This window comes from Conger conger, chromosome 4 (assembly GCF_963514075.1).
Source record: "Conger conger chromosome 4, fConCon1.1, whole genome shotgun sequence".
Taxonomy (NCBI): Eukaryota; Metazoa; Chordata; class Actinopteri; order Anguilliformes; family Congridae; genus Conger; species Conger conger.
This window is the reverse complement of record NC_083763.1, coordinates 6,568,259-6,589,451: the sequence shown is the minus strand read 5'-3', so window position 1 is coordinate 6,589,451 and position 21,193 is coordinate 6,568,259. Positions and strand designations below refer to the sequence as shown.

The 21,193-nt window shown below is 41.5% G+C and overlaps 1 protein-coding gene across 2 annotated transcripts; it reads left to right on the top strand.

Annotated features, from left to right (window-relative positions):
• Positions 1 to 1,343: 1,343 nt before the first annotated feature.
• On the top strand, positions 1,344 to 15,748 carry rab3ab (RAB3A, member RAS oncogene family, b). 2 transcript variants are annotated; one of them, XM_061240510.1, is made up of 5 exons: positions 1,344 to 1,417; positions 9,775 to 10,002; positions 12,790 to 12,908; positions 13,512 to 13,636; positions 14,576 to 15,748. In XM_061240510.1, the coding sequence occupies exons 2-5, from the start codon at positions 9,775 to 9,777 to the stop codon at positions 14,764 to 14,766; spliced, it is 663 nt and encodes a 220-aa protein (XP_061096494.1). In that variant the 5' UTR covers positions 1,344 to 1,417; the 3' UTR covers positions 14,767 to 15,748. The 2 variants fall into 2 exon arrangements, with proteins under 2 accessions (XP_061096494.1, XP_061096493.1); XM_061240509.1 differs by lacking the exon at positions 1,344 to 1,417 and adding an exon at positions 7,007 to 7,135.
• Positions 15,749 to 21,193: the final 5,445 nt, after the last annotated feature.

Sequence of the window (21,193 nt, the reverse complement as noted above, 5' to 3'; positions counted from 1 at the left end):
AAGAGCCTGGAGACCCGCTCGACTTTCCATTACTGAAGGAGCCATGAATTCTGCCCTGTACCAGACAGTTCTTGACCGTTGTATAGTCTTAACATTCTGTATACTCTCCTTGTCCTAAGGGTCAAAAATGACCCGCCTTCACTAAACCCCTTAAATAAAGCCGCTTCATTTAATTTTTATGAATTTAATTCTATTTTGCATGAAGAAACAACCTGTCACTCATCACAAATTTTGTCATCAAATTTAAAGTTGAAAAAATCAGCTGAAGAGTAATTGGGTTATTATGCATGAAGACAATGATCCAAAACGCAAAAGCAAGTCCACTTCTGAATGGCTAAAAATAACAGTTTTGGAGTGACTTAGTCAAAGTCCAGGCTTCAACCCAATAGAGATGCTGTGGCAGGACCTCTAGAGGCCATCTGATGAAGCGCAAGCTCCGTGCAAACTGATTGAGTGAAACCAATTTGTCTGAATGTATGTAGTTCTCTAAAGAAGAGTGGGCTAAAATTCTCCCAGAGTGATGTAAAAGACTAATATCAAATTATAAGCACCTTGCTGCTAAAGGTGGTGCCACTAGCTATTACGTTTAAGGGGGAAATTAATTTAATTAAATCGAATCTTATTTGTATAGCGCTTTTCACAGAAGACTTTTTCACAGAAGAAAGAATTACTCTTTCACATGGTTTGTTCTTTAAATAAGGTGTGAAATTATTTCATTGCATTTCCACTCCAATGAATGTAATAAAATCACTTATCATTATCAGTTACTTAAAGAAAAAGCGTAATACTTTTATAGAAGTGGATTTAATTATAATAATAACCTTCATCATCATCGTCGTCATCATCATCATCATCATCATAACAACAGCAACAACAACACAACCTCTAACTACCTCTTCTTCATTATTATCGTTATCTTTACTTAGCCATTGTAATAATAATGGCAACATGTTTATTTCTTCGATATTACAATTACTTATAATTATTCCCTCAACTATTTAAAACCGATGCTCAATGTAATGCTTGTTTCGACTAGGCCTATGATATACGTTCGGTTGTCTGCGTCTCATTTCTGTTATCGACAGAATAACGACAGATTATTACAGCGTTAAAATAATTGAAAACTCATGGTAGTCCGTTCATTAAGTATTTTTAAAAGACTGCTTTCCTCATAAATGATGGAGGGGCTCAGATGGCGGAATCAATAATGAATGACGTTGGTTTAACACGTCATGAATATTTTAAGATCTGGGTGAGAGCGTAGCCCGGATTAGTCTTCTCAGGTATCAATCAACCCCCCGCTACCTCAGAAGCCCGCCCCTTGTAGCCTAATCGAGTGACGTTCGTGCTTCTGCAGGTGCAAGACGAAGTGCTGCATCGAGGCAATAGACACTGCAATTAAAATTGACATTAAACGGTAAGAAGATGGCTGTATTTTCAATCCGCATATTATGACGCTGTTGTTCAATTTGCAATAACACCAGCGGTATGTTGTTGGAGGACGTTTGTTTCATGTAACAAGGGAATAATAGCCTAACCTTCATTTGACATCAGATGCTTCAGCGAGGAACAGTAATAACTAGATGTATTTACAAAAAAGAGGACATTTCAGTGGGGCAGGTTTACATATTTTCGCACAGTAGGCTATGTTGCAGTAGCATTCGGTGCGCGCATCTTCGAGACCTGAAAGTAATATCCATCGGCTAGCCCATACGTTCCGCGACATCTTGCTATTTCGTTCATTTGGGATCAAAATGGTTTTCCCAATTGTAAACATAATCAGAAAAAAAAATAGGAAAATATTGTTCTCGTTGCGACGTGATGGGTTTAGTATGTTGTAGACATTTGGCGTGATCACTGAATAAATGGCTGTCTGCGCGAAGCAAACGGCAATATGTAGCCTATCCACAACACGGTGAATACGTTGGAAATGGAGGAACACGATGCTGTTGTAAAAAAAAAAGAAAAAGAAATCTCGTGTCTATTTATGGGCTGATGGGCTACTCAAAAGAATAGATTGCACGGGACAGTCCTATGAACAACTGACTCGTCTGAGCATGCTATGCATTATATAATTTTTAGAGCTTTTAAGTGTTTAACTATGGTTGTAGAGTTACAAAATGGATTTAAAAGTTTAATTATGGACCATTATTGTTTTTCTGCCCGCAAGTGCACCTTTAAGCTCAGCTTTGTCCTGGGCCAAACCGGAGCGAGATCATTGAGGGATTTCGGACTGTCGCCTTTGCCTGTTTGGGTGGGACAGCTATGTTGACATTGTTCTTTAGTCTAGTGTTTTCAGTGGCCCACAGGTGTAGATTGTAATGTAATACAGTAGTCCGTTTTTATTGGCTTACAGTTTACCGACCCAATGGTTTCTTTACACACCATGAGAAGCACAACCTGCGCCTGTCAATCAAATCGGATGCATGCTCTCATGCTGAGTAGGCCTATCACATTTTGCCACATTTATATAATCTTATCCATAAAATAGAAACTGGTATTCCAGTGAGCATTTTGGCTCATCTATGGCATAAGAAACTACCCAGTCCTCCTTGTCCATAGCCCTGAAAGTCATTTTTCCAAACATAGGCTGTGGGTACATTATTACCATTGAGAGATGAATTGCCATGTTTCATACTGCAAAGCCCTGCACAGACAAATGACTTTGGGAATAAAAGCGTCAAAAGAGTAACGGGTGGCTGTAGCTAAGGAGAAAAGTGACAGAGTCTCTTCAGTGTTTAATGATTTAGATCTCCTCTCTATATAGACCGCAATATCCATTAGATTTGCATGCGTCCCCAAGCCCGCCTTTACTGCAGCAGATTTCCGCCGGTCTTCAGAAACCTAAAACTACCCCCCGCTCCTGTAGCTGCTAAGCCTCCTGCAGACAGTGACACGCTTTCACAACGTATTCTTCCCACAATGAAACTGGCTCAGAAGCTGTCCATAATTTCGCTTAGTTTACCTCTCGCTTGATTGCTTCTGTAACGTTTCATCAGACAGGGATAAATAGGACGAGGAGAAATCTAACTGTTAGAGCGTTTTTGAGCTGGGATGTTGTGGCGCAAATTAACGCATTTGTTTGCGGCGTTGGCATTCCGGTGCAGATTCTGCAGGTCTGCCCCACCCTTTAGAACTGACAATTTTATATTTCTGTTCAGCAAAATGCTATGCATTGCACATTTATTTACATTACTGGACACGGCATAAAAATGGTATACAGCATCAGCCTCTTAATGAGACATTGATGAAGTGGTCTGGTCTGACATGAGATAATGTTTGACATGCAGGATTGGTTACTTCTGCATAAATATTAATGTCCAAAGCATTTATTATTTAGGTACAGTGTATGATATTATACGTTGGCATTCCCCTGGGATTTTGTCTCTTTCTTTATTTAACCCCGTGAAACCGGCCTTTTAAAAGCAGCTCTGCTCTACGCATCTCTATTGAGTTTTGTGGAGCATTTAATATCATTCTGGCTGCAAAATTGTTGATGAAGTGTAAAGTGTAATGTAATGTAAAGGCTATGCAGTGGTAATTGGCAGAATCTTTCAGTTTCAGGTGTGTGTCTATTAAGGGTCTTTATTAAAAATCTTTTGAAATTGTGAAAACCGACATATACTTTACAGTATAATAATATACTTCATCACAATCATCCCCTGTGCCCTGCACAGTTGCTGTAAGCTGGCACACCATTTGTGCAGACAAAGTACACAATCAGCAATTACATTTACAATGTAAACATTGGACTGACACTTTTAGGCAATGCAATGTGCAGGAACCACCACTAGAGTTACAGATGCAAATACACTTCAATGATATCCAGTTATCTCGCTATTTAATAAAACACAATCCGGTAACGTCATTAGTAACATTACTGTTATTAAGACATAATTATGCTCTGTAAGAGGGCTGGGGATAGAAGAGAGGCAGAAACGCAGAACTAAGACTTGGAAAGGTTTAGGCTACTTGTCAGAAATGTTATTTTATGTACAAGAGAGTTGCAGGTAATTGGCATTCATCTCGGAGTTTCTTCACATCCTCAATCATTTCTGCAACACAGTATAAGGAATGAGGACAGTGATATTGCCTTTCTATTTAAATCTGTGAGCAGTGGCTCGCAGGAACCAGGTCATCTAATATTTGCTGCATATGCAGTGTACTTTGTCTTCATTAGCTGCATTTCCTGCTGTTTTTATTGGCCGTGCACCAGCATATTTTTGTTGATCTGCCTGCTTCATGAACTGTGCAGGATATTTTTACACCAGCTCTGTAGAGTGAAGTAACAACCAGTAGAAGTTTTCCAGGCTATATTTTCATGAGATGAGACACAACTGGTTAAAGGCAAATGTTAGACACAGCTATAGTTAAAGAAATAGAGATATCATATTTTCTATGTAATGTATTCTGTTTTAGAAACAATCTCAGTCACAGAGAATGTGACTTTCCTTTGTTTGCATCCACACTGGATCTGCCTCATAAACATTAAAAATGGCAGTGCAAGCAACATTAAACTTTAGAGACAAGTTGGCTACAAGGAGGGTTTTGATATATCTGTTGAAAGATGGGCAAAACAGTTGATTTCTGATTTTCTAAACTAGAGTTGTATTTGGTTTGAACTGAACTTTTTCCACTATGCACATTTAACTGTTTATTACATTAGGGGACCTCGCCTTGTTGCATTACTATTTGGGTGAGAAAAGTGAGAAAAGCACGTTTGTGAAAGACATCTTAAGTGTGGCCCCAACTGGTTAAAGACATGATCTGTTGGACGAGAAAATTAGACCTAATCACATGAAATTAATATAAAACAATGTGGGGAAAACAACACAGCCACTAGAATGAATTTGAATCTTCAATGCGAATGTGTCAAGCTAAACACCATTCACTGATATATTGACTGTATCAACTTACAGTAGGTGTGAATTATATTTATAATAGATTTAGCATACAGCACCGGATAGCAGGCCAGGTAGTAGGCCTTTTTCCAAGTTTGTTTAAAACGGTTCATCAGCAGTTTCTGTTTGGCTGGTGGGGCCACTAAAATTGATTTTACTTTGATTAAAATGCATTAAAATAGGCTAATAAAATAGGTTTAAACTTGTAACTACTGTGTACGCTGCAGTAAATGTGAAACAAACCTTTCTCTTGCAATTAAAGTTCAAGGATGTCTGACTTTAGTTTTCCCTCAAAAAATCAACAAATAAGAAAATAGTGCATAATGCATCAAATGCATAATTTTTTTGGATTCAAATACGTTTCTGTCCTTCAGTGATCTTGCCTGACGCAATTGAGCCAACCAAGAGAACCAGAAGGCAGGGTTTGCACTTCTTGAGAGCGTTTAATAGGTTCCAGTACCAGCTCAGTAAAGCCTAGAAAAGTATTTGAATCCAAAACAGTCGTGTATTTGACCCAGGTCTGGTCAGTGCCTTTGCCTTCTCGACGAATCCGCTACGATATGCATGCAGTCTCATTCCGCCTGTGATATCTCTATGTAACATATTCCCTTTCAAATCAAAATATGAGTTTAATATTTCCCAAATAACGAGGCTAATCAGTCAGGGCTAACAGTTCCCTCACGCCCAGCTCTGTCCTTTTCGGCGAGGTACCCCAGGTCTACCCCGAATTCTGAATATATTGCTGCTTGAACCGTCATTTAAAAACATAATCCTGTCTTCAAAGACTACGAGCCAATGCATTGCTGGTTAAGGTGCGGGGTGTGGCCTGCATGCAGTCACACCCCTCTCCCCACCTTCAAGCGCAAGCTGAAGACACACCTCTTCAAGCAGCACCTCTCCCCATCCCTCCCTACCTCCCTGTGAACCTTAATTGTTGTCTCTGTGACTTGCTTTGTGTATCGGTATTTTTAGTTGGCTAGGTAAGCAGTGTTTGGATAATTAACTTTGGTCACTTTTGCTCTGTTTGTTTGTTTCTTTGTTCTCAAAAAAAAAAAAAAAAAAAGGCCCTGGTCCTTATCTTTGTTGTACAGGTAGCAGTCGAAATTGTACTTCCCTCTAGGGTCTTTCAGCGCACTTATCCCCGGTTATGGGTATGCCCTATGTTGTACGTCGCTCTGGATAAGAGCGTCTGCCAAATGCCAATAATGTAATGTAAACGTAATGGATGTCGGTCGGCTAAGGCAAGGTGAGCCCGGGTCACACCGTGCGCCTTCCTGTTATTTAAGAGTCTCCTTGGCTGCTGCTCGTCATCGCCGAGAGGTGCGGCAGCGCTCCTGTTGCACGCAGCGCGGCTCGTAATGTGGAAAATACTTGCCGGGGCAGCAGGCAGACGGCAGCCGCGGCTATGATTTCTCTGGCCCAGGACGATGTGTTTCGTAATAAACGAAGAGCGGGTACACCCCTTGGGCTCAGGCCTGGGAAAGAGAGACCCAGAGTGGCAAACGAGGACATGCAAGCGAGGCACAGTCGGAAATCCTAGAATATTCCATGGCTAAAAACATGTTTTAATGTAAAATGTGGAAAAACGGTAAGTCTTGGAGTCCAGCAGGACAAATGGACACATGACAGTTGAAATTATCTCTGAGTAATCTTTGGTGGGTTTACGTATTTATGTATTCTTTTTAAGATTTATGAATTCTTATTGAGAGAGAGAGACAGAGAGACTGAGAGAGAAAGTGACAGAGAGAGAGAGCGAGAGAGAGAGAGAGAGAGAGAGAGAGAGAGAGAGAGAGAGAGAGATTGTCATAAGATTACCTGTCACCATAACGGGTTTTACCCAAGGCTGATCTACAGTACCCCATGGGTCTGAGTCATTGCGCTCTGCAATATCATATCACACTTTTTAGCCAGTGTAGCTGAAGTGAATCATGCTGTATTTTCTGAGGAAAAAGTAAAGTTTTGTACAGTGATGCGAGACAGACACAGGCGCCATTCAGAGGATACTGATATCTCTCTTCATTTGACCTTGTACTGGCGTTTTGGGAGGGGACGTATCTGTGAGTCACTCAAGAGTGGACTGGAAGCTCATTTCCTCTGCCCTTCAGGAAATCTTTCAAGAAACATCTTCCATCTTTCAGGGTGCATCTTAAACAGTGCATTCCTGCGCTGGGAGCGTAATATTTACCCAGCTGTCCGACCCGCAGGACTTAAGCCCGTTGGAAGTCATTTGAAAGGTACAGTGAGCACGCTGGCTGTGTTCTGTGTATTAATTTCCTTCTGGGGTTGTTTTTCACATTGATCGGCGCTGGCTGGAATGAAAGTCATTGCGGGTCCGTTTGGAGTTGCTCAATCGCTTCAGTTCCTCTGACCTTTTTTCTCCTCGCGTCTCGTTTACACGTGGAATCCCGTCGCCAAGAGAACCACGAAAGGTTTACCCTGCTGAAGAAAACGGCTCATTACTGTATGTTATGTTATGTTATGTTATGTTATGTTGTGTTGCGTTATTTGGATTTGATTTAGTTTGTTTTCACTGCTTTCCGAAATTAATCTCACTGTGCTTGGCACAGGAAACAGAAAATAGTTGTTTGTATTAAATTAGATTTTATCTACTTGTGTGGCTTACTGCAATAACAGGTTGATCCCTATGACAATACGCTGGCACTCTGATTTTACCCACACATGATACTGGTTAGAAATATTAATTAGATTTGAATGTATACATGGATTAGTATTAGGCCTGGATTCTGTCAACATTTGTTCCTTTTTCCCCCTCACATACATATTTGGTTCAGTAATCGCCATACTAATTCACCAGGCTGTTTTCTGAAGTTTTTTTTTAAGTTGAAGGCCAACCATTGACTAAACACAGGCCACTTTCTCAACAGACGTCTGGCGCAGTACCAAAATAGCCAGCTATGTCATAATCTTGAAAATAGCTCATTATTTGGAATATGCGATAAATTTAAAAACAATTTTAAAATACAAGTGGTCCATTTAGCCAGAGTGGCTGCAGCTACTGTTAAAAAAAGGATAAGGATAAACACACCAAAAAGCCTAAGACTTATTTCCATTGTGGTCTTTTTAGGGGTCGGGGGTTGTGGACAGGGAGCGGGGGTTGGGTTCTAGCACCACTGATAAATAACCAACTCAGTATTAGTGATGCAGTGGATGGTGGCACAGTGCTAAAAAGCTCATTTAAAGCAGGCTTGGGTGAGAGGATAACGACTATGTTAACTCTAGGCTCGGATTCCCATCGAGTGAGAATTATCGTGTCCGTATGGAAGTGCCTGATCTCCTCCGCTCCACGGTGGAGGATAAGTGACCCATTGTGTTAAATAAGAGAGGAGCTGTCGGGGGGGGGGAAATGAAGAAGGGGCGCGGGGAGAGATGTCCCTCTTGAGTGCCCCGGGTTTATTGATGTACAGGAGAACAGGAGTGGGGCCTGCATGATTAATTCTACAGGCTCTGTGTGCAGACTGATGAATTGCCCTTTTGATCGATAGCTCTAGTCCTTTTTTTAGTGCCCACCAGAGCTGAGTTTGGCTCTGGCGCCTGCAGGCGTTCTGTCCTGCTTCATCACTAATGACCTGGTTCCTGGCACTGGACTGGACCGGGTCTCCTGGCTCTCAACCGAGAGGCCATTCGGTTCCTATCGTACGCCTTACATTACCTTACACCTGTTCAATTTCAGTGCAATTGAATTTGATTTGTGCGGTGCTTTTCACAGAAGACTGTCACAAAGACGCTTTAGAGAGGAACCAGCAGGCCTGAACGCCCCAAATAGCAAGCGCATGCGGTAAAAAAAAAAAACCCTGCCAAATGGGGAGGAAAAACCTCAAACATTAGCTACAAAAAAAAACTCCCTAGTAGGAAGAAATCTCAAATCTCAGGAGGAACCCGGCTATAGAGGGGGAGCTCATCCTCTGCTGCCTGGCAAGGTGTGAAGTAAAGGTAGAATGGATATAACAGAAATGTAATAAGAGTTAGCTTATGTAATATGTGTTATATTTTCATTTCCAACATGAAGTGATGGGTGTGGAGATGTGCATTTTTGAACAAGACGGCGTAATTATCTTTGCCCTCCACGGCCGAATTTACTGAATACTGAATACTGAAAGATAATTATCTTTTAGTTTGTCAGCATGAAGCAAGTTTCAGTTGCATGTATTCAACCCTTCTAAAGAGCAGGCTGCTGACTAATACTGTAGATTTCATAACATAACACGAGATTTCACCAGAACCAGGGCTGAAGTTTTCATAGGCACCGCTTTCTTATACTGTAATAAGCAGACCCTTTTGTATAGTTTTCAATAAGATATGGCTGTAGTACTTGGTGGAATAAAACTAAAATACTTCCCTTTTTTGGTGGAAGAAATACTTCTTTTGAATGATTGAGGACTCCACTGTCTGCATTCCACATTGTGAGTTATTGGAGTTGTCATTTGAGTTATAGGTCACACATTACAATAAGGTTCATGAATTGATATTAAGTAATGTAGTTATTAACTTCTCAGTAGTAGTAACAACTACATACATAAGTAGCGAATTCATGGAATCTTATTGTAAAGTGTTACCAGTTTATTTATATCCATTGTAAACGTTCTCGTTTGCTAGTCTGTCAGATGGCTTCAGCTACAAACACTCAGTATGGGCAGATATCTTTTCTAAACTTTCTTGTTTGTTGCTCTGTTAGATTGCTTCAGCTACAGACGCTTGATATGGGCAAATATCTATTGTAAACATCTTGTTTGCTGCTCTGTACGATGGCTTCAGCTACAGAGTCTTGGTATGGGCAGATATCTATTCTAATCGTTCTCGTTTGTTGCTCTGCTAGATATCTATTCGAAGCATTCTCGTTTGTTTGCCCTGTCAGATGGCTTCAGCTACAGACGCTCGGTATGGGCAGAAGGAGTCCTCCGACCAGAACTTCGACTACATGTTCAAGATCCTGATCATCGGGAACAGCAGCGTGGGCAAGACCAGCTTCCTGTTCCGCTACGCCGACGACTCCTTCACCCCGGCCTTCGTCAGCACGGTGGGCATCGACTTCAAGGTCAAGACCATCTACAGGAACGACAAGAGGATCAAGCTGCAGATCTGGGTGAGGCCCCGTCTTCAGGGGTTGTCTGTTTCAGGGGTGCACGACTCCCACCGGTTCTGCTATCATTACATCAGTTGTTATTGTGAATTTTGTTAACCGCTGTAAGACATTTGTGCCGGTTCACTCTGCAGCTGTAGCTCATGAAATTTTTTTGGGTTTTTTTTGTTTATAGTAGAGACGTTACTCAATCCATGAGGTGCTGGCAGCAGCAAGAAAACATATATAGTATAATCCATAAAAAAAGATAGGAGTGGCCCTTAGCTGACTCCAGAACAATAAAAATCCACATATTCTGGAATAACATACTGTAGGACTGACCTTAGATGCAAAGAGTTATTTATTACACATTTACAATTGTTACGTTACCTTAGATGTAAGATGTTATTTATTATTAAATTGTAATAATAAATAGCTTTTTGCATTTATGGTTAGTCTCATGTTGATCCTGAGTGTGTGCCATCTTAATACTCCGTTTTGTATCTTTCAGAAATGTGGTTGGATTTTTGCTAGTCCCTGTGTTGGTTTTATTTGAACTGTGGTGACTCTGTGAATGATTTATCAAACAATGAAAATCTGGGCTTTTCGTGCCTTGTGGATTTGCTGTAGTTCACACAGTACCTCTTTTGTGACTCTTTGATGCCTTAAAAAGCAAACCAAGAACCTGGTCCTTTGCCAGGGCTGCTGGACTAATCTGGCTGCAGAATGATGTACTATACCTGTCCTCTGTCCCATTTTCCCAATCCAAATTTACATCGTTTCCAACATTTGGCAAAGTTTTTTAAAGGCCCACGCACTTTTTTCTTTGTGTTTCTGAACTTTTAATGTCATCCTGGAGCTTTTGATTTATGTTCCATGCTGATCCAAGTAAAACAATTGTACTTTTGGTAGAAGTATATTTTTCATAGCTGTTTGTAAAACGATTTCCCATGTGACGTGACATATGTCTTTGTATAATTATTGGAGGTCATTGCTAAAAGTTGAGTACAGGAGGTGGAGAGGGAATTGGGCTCTGGAGACAGAGTTACGTACTTTTAAAAAAAACCTACACTAAACCTACTATTAAAACCAGGAAGAGAACACTGATGTGTAGGGGCCTAAAATGAAAGAGCTCTCAAGCTGTTCTCGGACCCAGGAAGGACACTGAAAATGGAGGGGAGGTGAATTTAAACTGGTCGCGGGAATCGGGAGCATTACATTACATTACATTAATGGCAGTACAGTTGATTAGACTTAGCAGGAGACCATCCTCTCCTGGAGCAGTGCAGGGTTAAGGGCCTTGCTCAAGGACCCAACGGCTGTGCGTACCTTATTGTGGCTACACCAGGGATCAACCACCGACCTCACGGGTCCCAGTCATGTACCTTAACCACTACGCTACAGGCCGAGCAGGGCTGCGTTCGGCCTGATTTGTAATGCACCATCCCAGGCTACACGAATATCCACAACCACAGACGAGTGATGTCATCGCACAGAAGGCTTCAGCGGCTGCGCTATCGGTCCTAGCGAGGGAGAGCCTTCGCTACACATTAGCTCCAGCGTCTGCGTTCCCTCCACAAATGGTACACAAGCACTGACACACACTCGTAAGCACACACACACACACACGCACACACACACACACACACACACGGTGCCAGCAGGCCGCTAGCAGGCTGTGTGTGCTATCAGAAGCAGGGATCAGTTCCCCTCCCCCTACAGTCTCCCTTAGTGGATACACTCCCACCCACCGGCCCATCCCCCACAACACTGCATACCCTGCAGTCAGCTTAGCCAGGGCCACTAGTGCATTACTATTGACGATGCTGCTTAACTGCACAGAAAGCTAGGTGAAGTGTGTGAAGCCATAAAAAAAAAACTAAAAATCATATCTCATATATGTTCATATTCCGTTATGCCTAGGTGTATATTTGAAAATGGGCATAAATTTGTCGTACGTTATTCTGATAATTTAAAAAATCACGGTGATGAATTTGCGACGTTCTGAACGCGGTAATACTTTGGCCTGCGCTACATCCGGTAGGGATGTCACAGGGTGTTATTACAAGCCGCTGTTCTGAGATCGCCGGGCCCGAGCGTCAGTAAGGCAGAGCTTAATACCCTGAGCATTCATTAGAGCTTAGCCCGTAACCCAATCGGCCGGGCCAACGGGGCAGGACTGCCAATATCAGGCTGTAGGCTGCCAAGCCGTGCCACTGGAGTGGATCTGTCGGCATTACTTTTGCATAAGGACATCGGCGTTAGGGCAGAACGCAGAGAATCACGTAGGGCTAAACGGAAACTCGATCGCACCGCTTGCAGTGAACAGTTATGTGTAACTCATAAACACCTGTGGGGGGGTTTGTGGAGGCTAATGTGCCTGGTTGGCATTGGTGTTGGTTTTATTTGGCTAGTGGGTGTGCTTGTGCTTTTAAACGCACGCATTAGCATTCTCTCCTCTTCTGGTTTTCGCATCTGAAACGCCCACAAAATGATGTTCGCAAAGGGCAAACCCCTAAACCCTGCCCCCGGAGCGCAATTCCCGACCGTCAGCTCCCCGTGTTTAACATTTAGCGACGTCATCTGATAATTATGCAAAAACATACAGTACGTCACGTCAGGTGGGAAATCGTTTTTACAAAAACCGCTCAGAAAAAAATGACCCAAAAATATTCATACATTTCTGCCAAGATTGTAATGGTTTTACTTGGGTCAGTTTGGGGCACAAATCGGTGGCTCCAGGACGATATGAAAAGCCGAAAATCACTGAAGGGTAAGCGTGTGAGCCCCTGCTGTGTCCTGTCCCTGTAGGACACGGCTGGCCAGGAGCGCTATCGGACCATCACCACGGCGTACTACAGGGGCGCCATGGGCTTCATCCTCATGTACGACATCACCAACGAGGAGTCCTTCAACGCCGTGCAGGACTGGTGGGTGCTGATGATGTCAGAGTGATCGCCGCCGTGCGATTCTTAAAGAGACAGTAACGAGAGCTGCCGCTGTTTCATCGGGTGTGAAACTAAATGAACATGTTACATGAGACCTTCGTATTTCTAACTGACGTTTTTGGCAAAAATGAGTTGGTGTCATACATAGGTTGTTTATTTTTCTTTTATTGATTTATTTATTTTTACTTTTATTGAACCCTGTGGGGTAATTTGTCCTCTGCATTTGACCCATCCTCGTCATTAGGAGCAGTGGGCAGCCACAGTGCAGCACCCCGGCTTATAGGGCACTAAGTGTATGTGTGGAATTTTTACACAAAAATACTGTTTGAAAGTATGACATTTAAAAAGGTATGACATTTAAAAAAAGGTATCTGCTTGGAGCCCATTCTCTTTGTCATCTTACACCAAATCTGAAAACCACTCAGAATGCAGATATAACATATTTTTTACGGGCACTTGTTGAAATTGGCAAGCTAGCGGATTCCGGCGGATGACTCAGGGTGCGGACTGAGTGCCCTAGCACTTATAACCTTATAGGGCTTAGGTGCGGTTGCGGTGTCTTTACGCTTTGCGTGTTTGCTGAAGGTCCACCCAGATCAAGACGTACTCCTGGGACAACGCCCAGGTGCTGCTGGTGGGGAACAAGTGTGACATGGAGGACGAGCGGGTGGTCGCAGGAGAGAGAGGCCGGCAGCTGTCTGAACATCTGGGTGAGTCTCCCGGAGCTATTCCTCCTGGGCCAATTAGAGCCACCGCCTCGAGGTCAGAGAGATGTGTGCAAGCGCTATGCCTCGTGCGTGAATCTGAAACGCTCCCCCCCCCCCCCCCCCCCCCCCCCTTGGCGAGCTGGATAATACGGTACGTGTGTTCTCCACCCGGACGAGTTTGACAAATATACAGTGCGGTCCGTAAGTATTTGGACCGAGGTACGATTTGTTGTGGTTCCTTTGCTTCTGTAGTCCCAGCACTGTCCCCTAAAATAGAGTATATAAAGGATTGTGTAATTGTGGATGCACACGGATCACCCGATATGGATGTAAACGCCCTCAAAATCTCAAAATTGAAGGTGACCGTCTGCACTGTAATGTCATATTCAGTGTTTCATTTCTAATACAATGTGCCAGAGTGCAGAGAAAAAAAATAACAGAAATTGTCCAAATACTTATGGACCTCAGTGTATATTCCCTTCTGGTCAAGTCGAGTATGTCGCGTAGCACTTCGAACAGTAGGTGAGGTTATATTTGCTGAATATTTTATTAATTGGTCAGTGAACAACAGAAGTATAACTTTGTAAGTGTTATGATAAAGCACATTAAAAAGCTGACGAGTAGTTTAATTCCTGAGACCCTGCGTTCTCAAAGGAGGACATTACATTTTGGCTTCCGTGAGCTCTATACAGCATTTCTGTTAACATAACGGATATTCAGTTAAAATTTAATTATTGAACATGTTTTGTCATCCACGACGAAATGTGAAATACTTTACTCCTGGGTCTCAGGAGGTTAAAGATGATGTGTGCCAAGAAACCTGCTGGAAAAGTGTGTGCTTGTGTGTGTGTGTGTGTGTGTGTGTGTGTGTGTGTGTGTGGTGTGTGTGCGTGTCCTGTCTAATGGTTTCCTGTGTTTTTTTTGCGGGGCTTCTTTTGACAGGCTTCGAGTACTTTGAGGCGAGCGCTAAGGACAACATCAACGTGAAGCAGACGTTCGAGCGTCTGGTGGACATTATCTGTGAGAAGATGTCTGAGAGTCTGGATGCTGCGGACCCCGCAGTCACAGGGGCCAAGCAGGGGCCCCAGCTTACCGAGCAGCCAGCGGCCCCTCACCAGGACTGCGCTTGCTAAAGGCCCCCGCCCTGCCCCCACGCATAATCATCCCTCACCCTCACGGTCTGACCCCTGACACCACCACCTGTTATGGGTGGGTGGAGTTCATAAAAACTAGCCTCCCCCACCCCTCCCCCTCCTCTCCCACTCAGTGTCCCCTGGCCTCCCCCCTCCTTCCCCCCACTGTCGTCTTAAAGCTGGAGGGATTTCCACGTCTTTTCTTCAGGGGTCCGCCGGTAATTTTAGCTTCTAGTCAATCTGTGTCTGAAACCGGAAACGCCATATTGAGTCTATTTTTTAAAACCAGGCAAGGAATTGGGACATTTGTTTCCCCGACATCCAGACAACCCAACGTAAGTGGTTGTGTGTGTGAGTCTTACTCCCCACCGTGTGAAATACTATAAACACATTTACATGTACTTGCCAATATAGCTGTTTTTGTTTTTTTTATCCTTCATCTCTTCTAGAATCTAAAATCTGCCTGCATCTCATATATTGAATTGATCGCCTTCATTTTTTGTGTAGTCTTGAGAGTTTGTTTTCACAATCGATTTTTTTCATTTTTTTTATGCTTTCATATATTCTATGAACAATCTGTGGGAGGAAAACAATGACCTTGTTGATAGATGAACTGGTAGATATTATAAACATGTCTTATTTTATGTTTTTAAATGTGTATATAAAGAATGTGCAGTATATGATATCTATAGATATATACATTTTTGAAGAGGCATTTAAAAATATCTAGATAACTTTAAAAGATATGTACACAATGAGGGGCCTATGTCTTCGCAGTGTCTGAGTTCGTTTTTAAAGTGAATTGTGTTACACAGTCAGCCTGTCTTCGCAAATATCTGTCGCAGATGGAATGAAAACTTCAGTAGCCTGTCCGAAGTCATACCTAACTGCTACTTCACATTTTCTGCTGAAGATGAAAGTTCCACGCTTAAGTAATTAGCACTGTCAACATGTTGAGACATGCACCAACCTTTCGGACACACATGCTCAAATGCAAACAAAAACCATATCCTTAACGAGGATGGTGCATTTCCGATCACTGTATCACAAACACAGCTAGCATAATGTCTGGGGTTTTTTGCTTGTTTGTTTGTTGATTTGTTTGTTTGATTTTCTTTCAGCAATGCATAAATATTTAAACAATTCAATTTTCATATAGAGTGGCCCTGCTCAGTTGCTTAGATGTTTAAAGAATTTAAAGTTTAAAAGCATTTTAGCAATGAGGATTAAGAGGATTATTTCAGGGAATCACAGAAGGTATAACTCAATCTGCCAATCTCCTAAAAATAGGGATTCTCGAATGGCCATTGAATCCAAATCTGGCCCTGTTTTTCTCTTCTCCCACCTGAACAATTAGTGCTGCTGATTATGCTCACACCTGACAAAGGGAGGGTGGAAAACCAGCAGTTCTCAGCCCTCGAGGACCGTGGTTTGAGAAAGTGGGTTCTAAAGAATGCACACAGAATTGACATTGTTATTGTTATTTTTTTATTTATTCGCTATTTATTTGGTCTTTTTAACCACAGAATGTGTGTATTTTGAATGACATTCTGTGGTTAAAAAGACGTGTGTTTCCTGCTTTGGGTCATGTGGTGTAAGGTACTCTGACCGTTGTTTTTGACCTAACGCTCCAGTCTGTCCTCGATCGTGACCTCTGTGGAGGCGATGCCGCTGTCCTTCCCACCCAATCAGAGCGCGCGGCCATCTGTACGTGCTAGCGCTAAGCACGCTGGCTGCTGTCAGGGACGTAGGCCTGTGGAGGCTGTTCCACAGCTCTGCCGAGGGTATCGGGCCATTCCTTCTGCCCGGCACTGCGATGAGGGACTGGATCCCCAAGAGAACCTAGATTTGAGAGAATGGACGTCACTGGGTGTGGACTAGACGACTGTTGTGAACCTGGCGCCAATGACAAGGACTGTTCTAGCCCAATAATCACTTTATTTAGTCACAAGTGCAGAGAAGGTGGTTATTCTCGTCTTTTCAAATTCAATTCACTCTTATTCGTATAGCACTATTTGCGGTCACAAAGACACTTTACGGAGTAATGGAAGGGCAAAGAGGAGCAGGGCAGTGCAATATATAGGTGATGCATTTCCGTCGTGATTGGAAGGTTCTGCTTGTGACGCAGCTAAATCAAAACCAGTTGTTGCCCGCTGTAGCAGCCGGAGTCTGCCAGACCTGACCCTTACATTCTTTTCACAGCTACTGACTGGGTTTTGAGTGCGATGAATGCCCTCACCACCGGTCCGTCTGCCAAAGGTGTCGAATTTATGAACTACAGCTAGTCAGGCGGGTGGCATACAATGGCTTTATTGTTACACTGCGTACGGGTGGGTTTCGGTCTTCTGGGCTCCAAATGCTACTAGCCAGCAGGCGCATTGTTTACTCAGCACCCTGTTCTTTTAAATCCCGCAAACAGTCCGGATGAATGCCACGACTCAGGGGAATGACACAGGATTGAGTGTCGCTGAAGGCAGGGCTTTCCGAACCTTTCTTTTACACCAGGGAGTAGCCTATACGAACACAGATTCATCCTCCTTATTAGTGCATGTGATTTATATATGGGATCTTCTGTGGACGAAGACAAACTGGCAAAAGATAGACAAGCGAGGACTTCCTAATGGGGATTTTATTATTATAAATGTATTTTATTGAGAGCATGTCTTGCATTTCAGAAAGGAGAGTAATATCATAGGAGAAATTGCATGGCAGCGTGATTCTGAGAAATGAGCTAGCGGTCCGATTATTAATACTGTTATCTTTGTAAATGGGGAGGTTTATGCATTAGTGAGGACATTCTCTGCTTTGCTGGAAGTTAGGCGTATCTGTGAACGTGCCTCGTGACCAGTTCCCCCCTCCTCCCAGTTTATCGGCTGGTTTCTTTCACAGCAAACCGTAAACAACACGCATCCACCCCTCCCCCAGAATGGTCTTCCTCTCTGTAAATAATGACTGTAAATAGGTTTTAGTCATTTGCTTGTGTGAATTGTGATGTAATGACTCCTCCAGGCTTGCAAAAAGAAAAAGGAAATTAAACACAAAAAAAAACTTTTTTTCCCCTCTGCATTCGTTTTAGACTTGCTCGTGAATGATTGTGTCACCTTAGTACAAAGCAATATACAGAATTAGAGTCAGATAAAATGTTCAAGAGGTTGTTAACAGTAGCTGTGAACATTGTATGGTGTGTGTTTTATGGTGATTTTCATTTTGGGAAAATACAAAAGGAGACAAATTAACAGGGATGTTTTTCTGTGATGCACACGGGGTTTGCTTTAAGCATGGATGTCTATATTTATTGGTGTGTGTGCGCTTTTCCGTGGTTTTTTATTTGTTACTTTTTTCTTTTACTTTTTTTTTTTTAATACTGTAGATAATAGAGACTATGGCTACCACTGGAGTGGTGTTCAGGTCACTGGAAGTACAGATGAAAATATTTAGTAATAATAAATACCTCATATCTCACTCAACACAAATACTGATTTAATATCTGTACACCATTGATGGTTTTCTTCTGTTAAATATCAAAATGGCCAGGCTGGCTTTAGTTGCAGAGTCAGTTGAAAAGTTTTTTTTTTTCAGTCTGAGGAACAAATAGCTCACTTGTTTTTACAGCACTGGACCTAAACCTGGGCCAATATTCACCAAACACAGTTTTTTTTGTGACTTTGATAAACAAATTTAAGCAGGTTTCATGATTTTCCTACAAACAATCACCAACCAGCGTGGCTGTGTGAAATAATGTAACATTTTAAATTAATTCTGAAGGAAATTGTATTTTGCTTTGACAATATTGGCTCTAGCCCACCCGTTTATCCAAACTTCATGATGGTATGAGTGTCTTTTTGTGGTAACTTGGCAGTAGTAGGCAATACATTTGTACTCTATTCAGATCTGTCTGATCTGAGCTGGACCAAAATGAATAAATCTTTAAAAATCAAATGATGTGTGGTAATATGAAATAGAAGTATTCTGTTTCCTTGTGCGACTACTCTTTGTTGCTGCTGCTTGACAACCTCTTGTAAGAAACTGGTTTATTTTATGTTGTTGTTTTCCTGTGAAGAATGTCCAGTGAAAATGACTCTGTTTGTTTTAAATGTTTGTTTTTGAATTTATGATCAAATATTGTTGTCATGCATCCACTTGAATATTGCACTGTAAGATATGGATTCTGAGTTTTTGTACATTTTTGATTTGTTTTACTTTTTGCGGGTCTATACTGTACACATGAAATCAGTACATTCTGCAGTAGTTTACACAATGACAAGAAGGGAAAAATGGTGTCAAACTGTTAGATCGTGACAATTTCCAAATCTGCTGTACATGTTGTGGAAAATCAATAAAATTACAAAAATAAAGGTTTGTGCCGTTAAGAGACGACAGATTCCTGATTTCTTTGTGTGTGTGTGTGTCTGTGTGAGAAATATGCCAGCCAAAACTGAAATGTATTATGAGAACTGGCATTGTAGTTTTACTCACTTCTGTTTTTTAAATTATGATATTTGGAATTAAATAAATGATGTATAACAGGTTCTGCTATTCTGTCCTGTTATGACACAATTTGACACTTCTTATGACATTTCTGTAGGCAGTTAGAGTGAGATTAATGTTGCTGAATGCTCGCAGCAACATCACACAACAACTGAATCACAACTAACCTGCGCCTATGCAAACAAACACACACACACACACAAATGCACTGCAAAAAACAAAAAATAAATAAATGTAAAGTATTTTATAATTATATTGAGACTTGCCAATGAGGTAAGACAGTGACTCATTTCAAAATTTGTCAATGGAATAACACAATGTCACTTGTCAAGCAAACATTAACTTAAAACAAGCTAACATGTTCTACTTGAGAGACGATCATACGTCTTATTACAAGACTAAAACGTTTGTTAAGACGGTGATTTTTTTGCAGTGCACACACAAAGGCTGTCCTCTCTGCCGTTAATGCCTGAACATAGCGGTGGTTTTCCTCGGCTCCTCTGTGTTTTATCGTCTCAGCTTTGAGAGCGAAGCCTATTTTAACAGATCCCTTCCTTTATATTTAGCTTAGTCTAGCCTAGCCTTCTGACACTGTGTAGGTATGAAGCACTAACCACTTCTCTGTTTGACTTCTTGTGTGCTTTTTTTAAACAATGCACACAAAGCCTAATCACAACCAAGATTCCTGATTCAATCAAGATCCATTCATCAGTCAGTGGACAAAACCCCCTTTTTTTATTTCCGCATACAGTAAGTATCCTTACTGTATCCTGGTTTGCTATTGCTGCACTTCAGAGTAGATTAACAACTTTGATATTTATCTTCACAGACTGTACAGTCATATTCAACCACAGACTCCTTATGTAAATGTTACTGGGTATCTAACCCCAGACAAAACTATTGAAACTAAACATCAGTGGTGTATTTGCCTTTGAAAACCTCATAGCCTCCTTGCCTCCAGAAAAAAACTAGGAAAATGTTAAAAATCTTGATTTAAAATTGATGTACAAATCTAAACTGCCACATCTGGAAATGATCTATTGAGACATTTACTGACACAGCTGGGTATAATAATAATATACGTATTTAGGGGACAATTACCCCCTGGAGCCAACTGTGCAGATCTTTTTGTGGCTTGAACCACCAACCTTCCAGGTCACAGCCGTGCACCTGAGCTGCTAGGCAACAGGCCTAGGTCTCCTATGTGTTACATCCACGTTATGATTTTAACAGGCTATATTTAAAGCCTGTTAAAACTGACTTTATCTTTTCCTCAGAAAAGAGAATACATTTCTGCTTTACCAATCCTCCAAAGCTGATTTGCAACCCAACCTTAACACCAAATGTCTCCCAATGATATAAGTCAGCAAAGTATTATAGTATCTTTTGATTTTGCGGTTGATATATATATATTTTTTGAAATATATTTTTCTTTAATTCTTTAGTCAACCCACAAGAGTTCGCCTATGTCCACAGAATTTTTAAATGGAAAACAATACTATATTCAATTGCACCACTAGAGGGCACACTATACCAAGTTAATAACTGAATTTCAGGCATAAGTTTTTATCTGTGCGTCTGTGAAAGATACTCGTTGTGTATGGAACTAGCACTTGTGTATGTCACCCAGAACAGCACCATTACTACACATCTACCGACCATCTTTGTGTTTAAAAATATATATATATTTCTTTATTTTTTTGCTTAAGCTAGAACCTCACCTAAAAAAGTATATATATACATTATTATAAATTGATTAAAATTAAATTGATTGGTTTGGCTTAGAGAGTACTGCTACTTTCGTAGCTTAACATCTTTTTTCACTTGAGTTTTCCATCTTATTCTATGGCATTTTAGTTTATCCATCCAGTCCATTTTAAGTGCTTAATTTCATTGTTAAAAATGTTACATGTTTGTCAGCTTGCACACTTTATCTCAA

Excerpts from the sequence above, each read along its gene's own strand:
- rab3ab (XM_061240510.1), top strand. The coding sequence starts at position 9,775 with ATGGCTTCAGCTACAGACGCTCGGTATGGGCAGAAGGAGTCCTCCGAC. Across the intron at positions 10,003-12,789 it reads GGATCAAGCTGCAGATCTGG|GACACGGCTGGCCAGGAGCG; the intron begins GTGAGGCCCCGT and ends CTGTCCCTGTAG. Across the intron at positions 12,909-13,511 it reads TTCAACGCCGTGCAGGACTG|GTCCACCCAGATCAAGACGT; the intron begins GTGGGTGCTGAT and ends TGTTTGCTGAAG.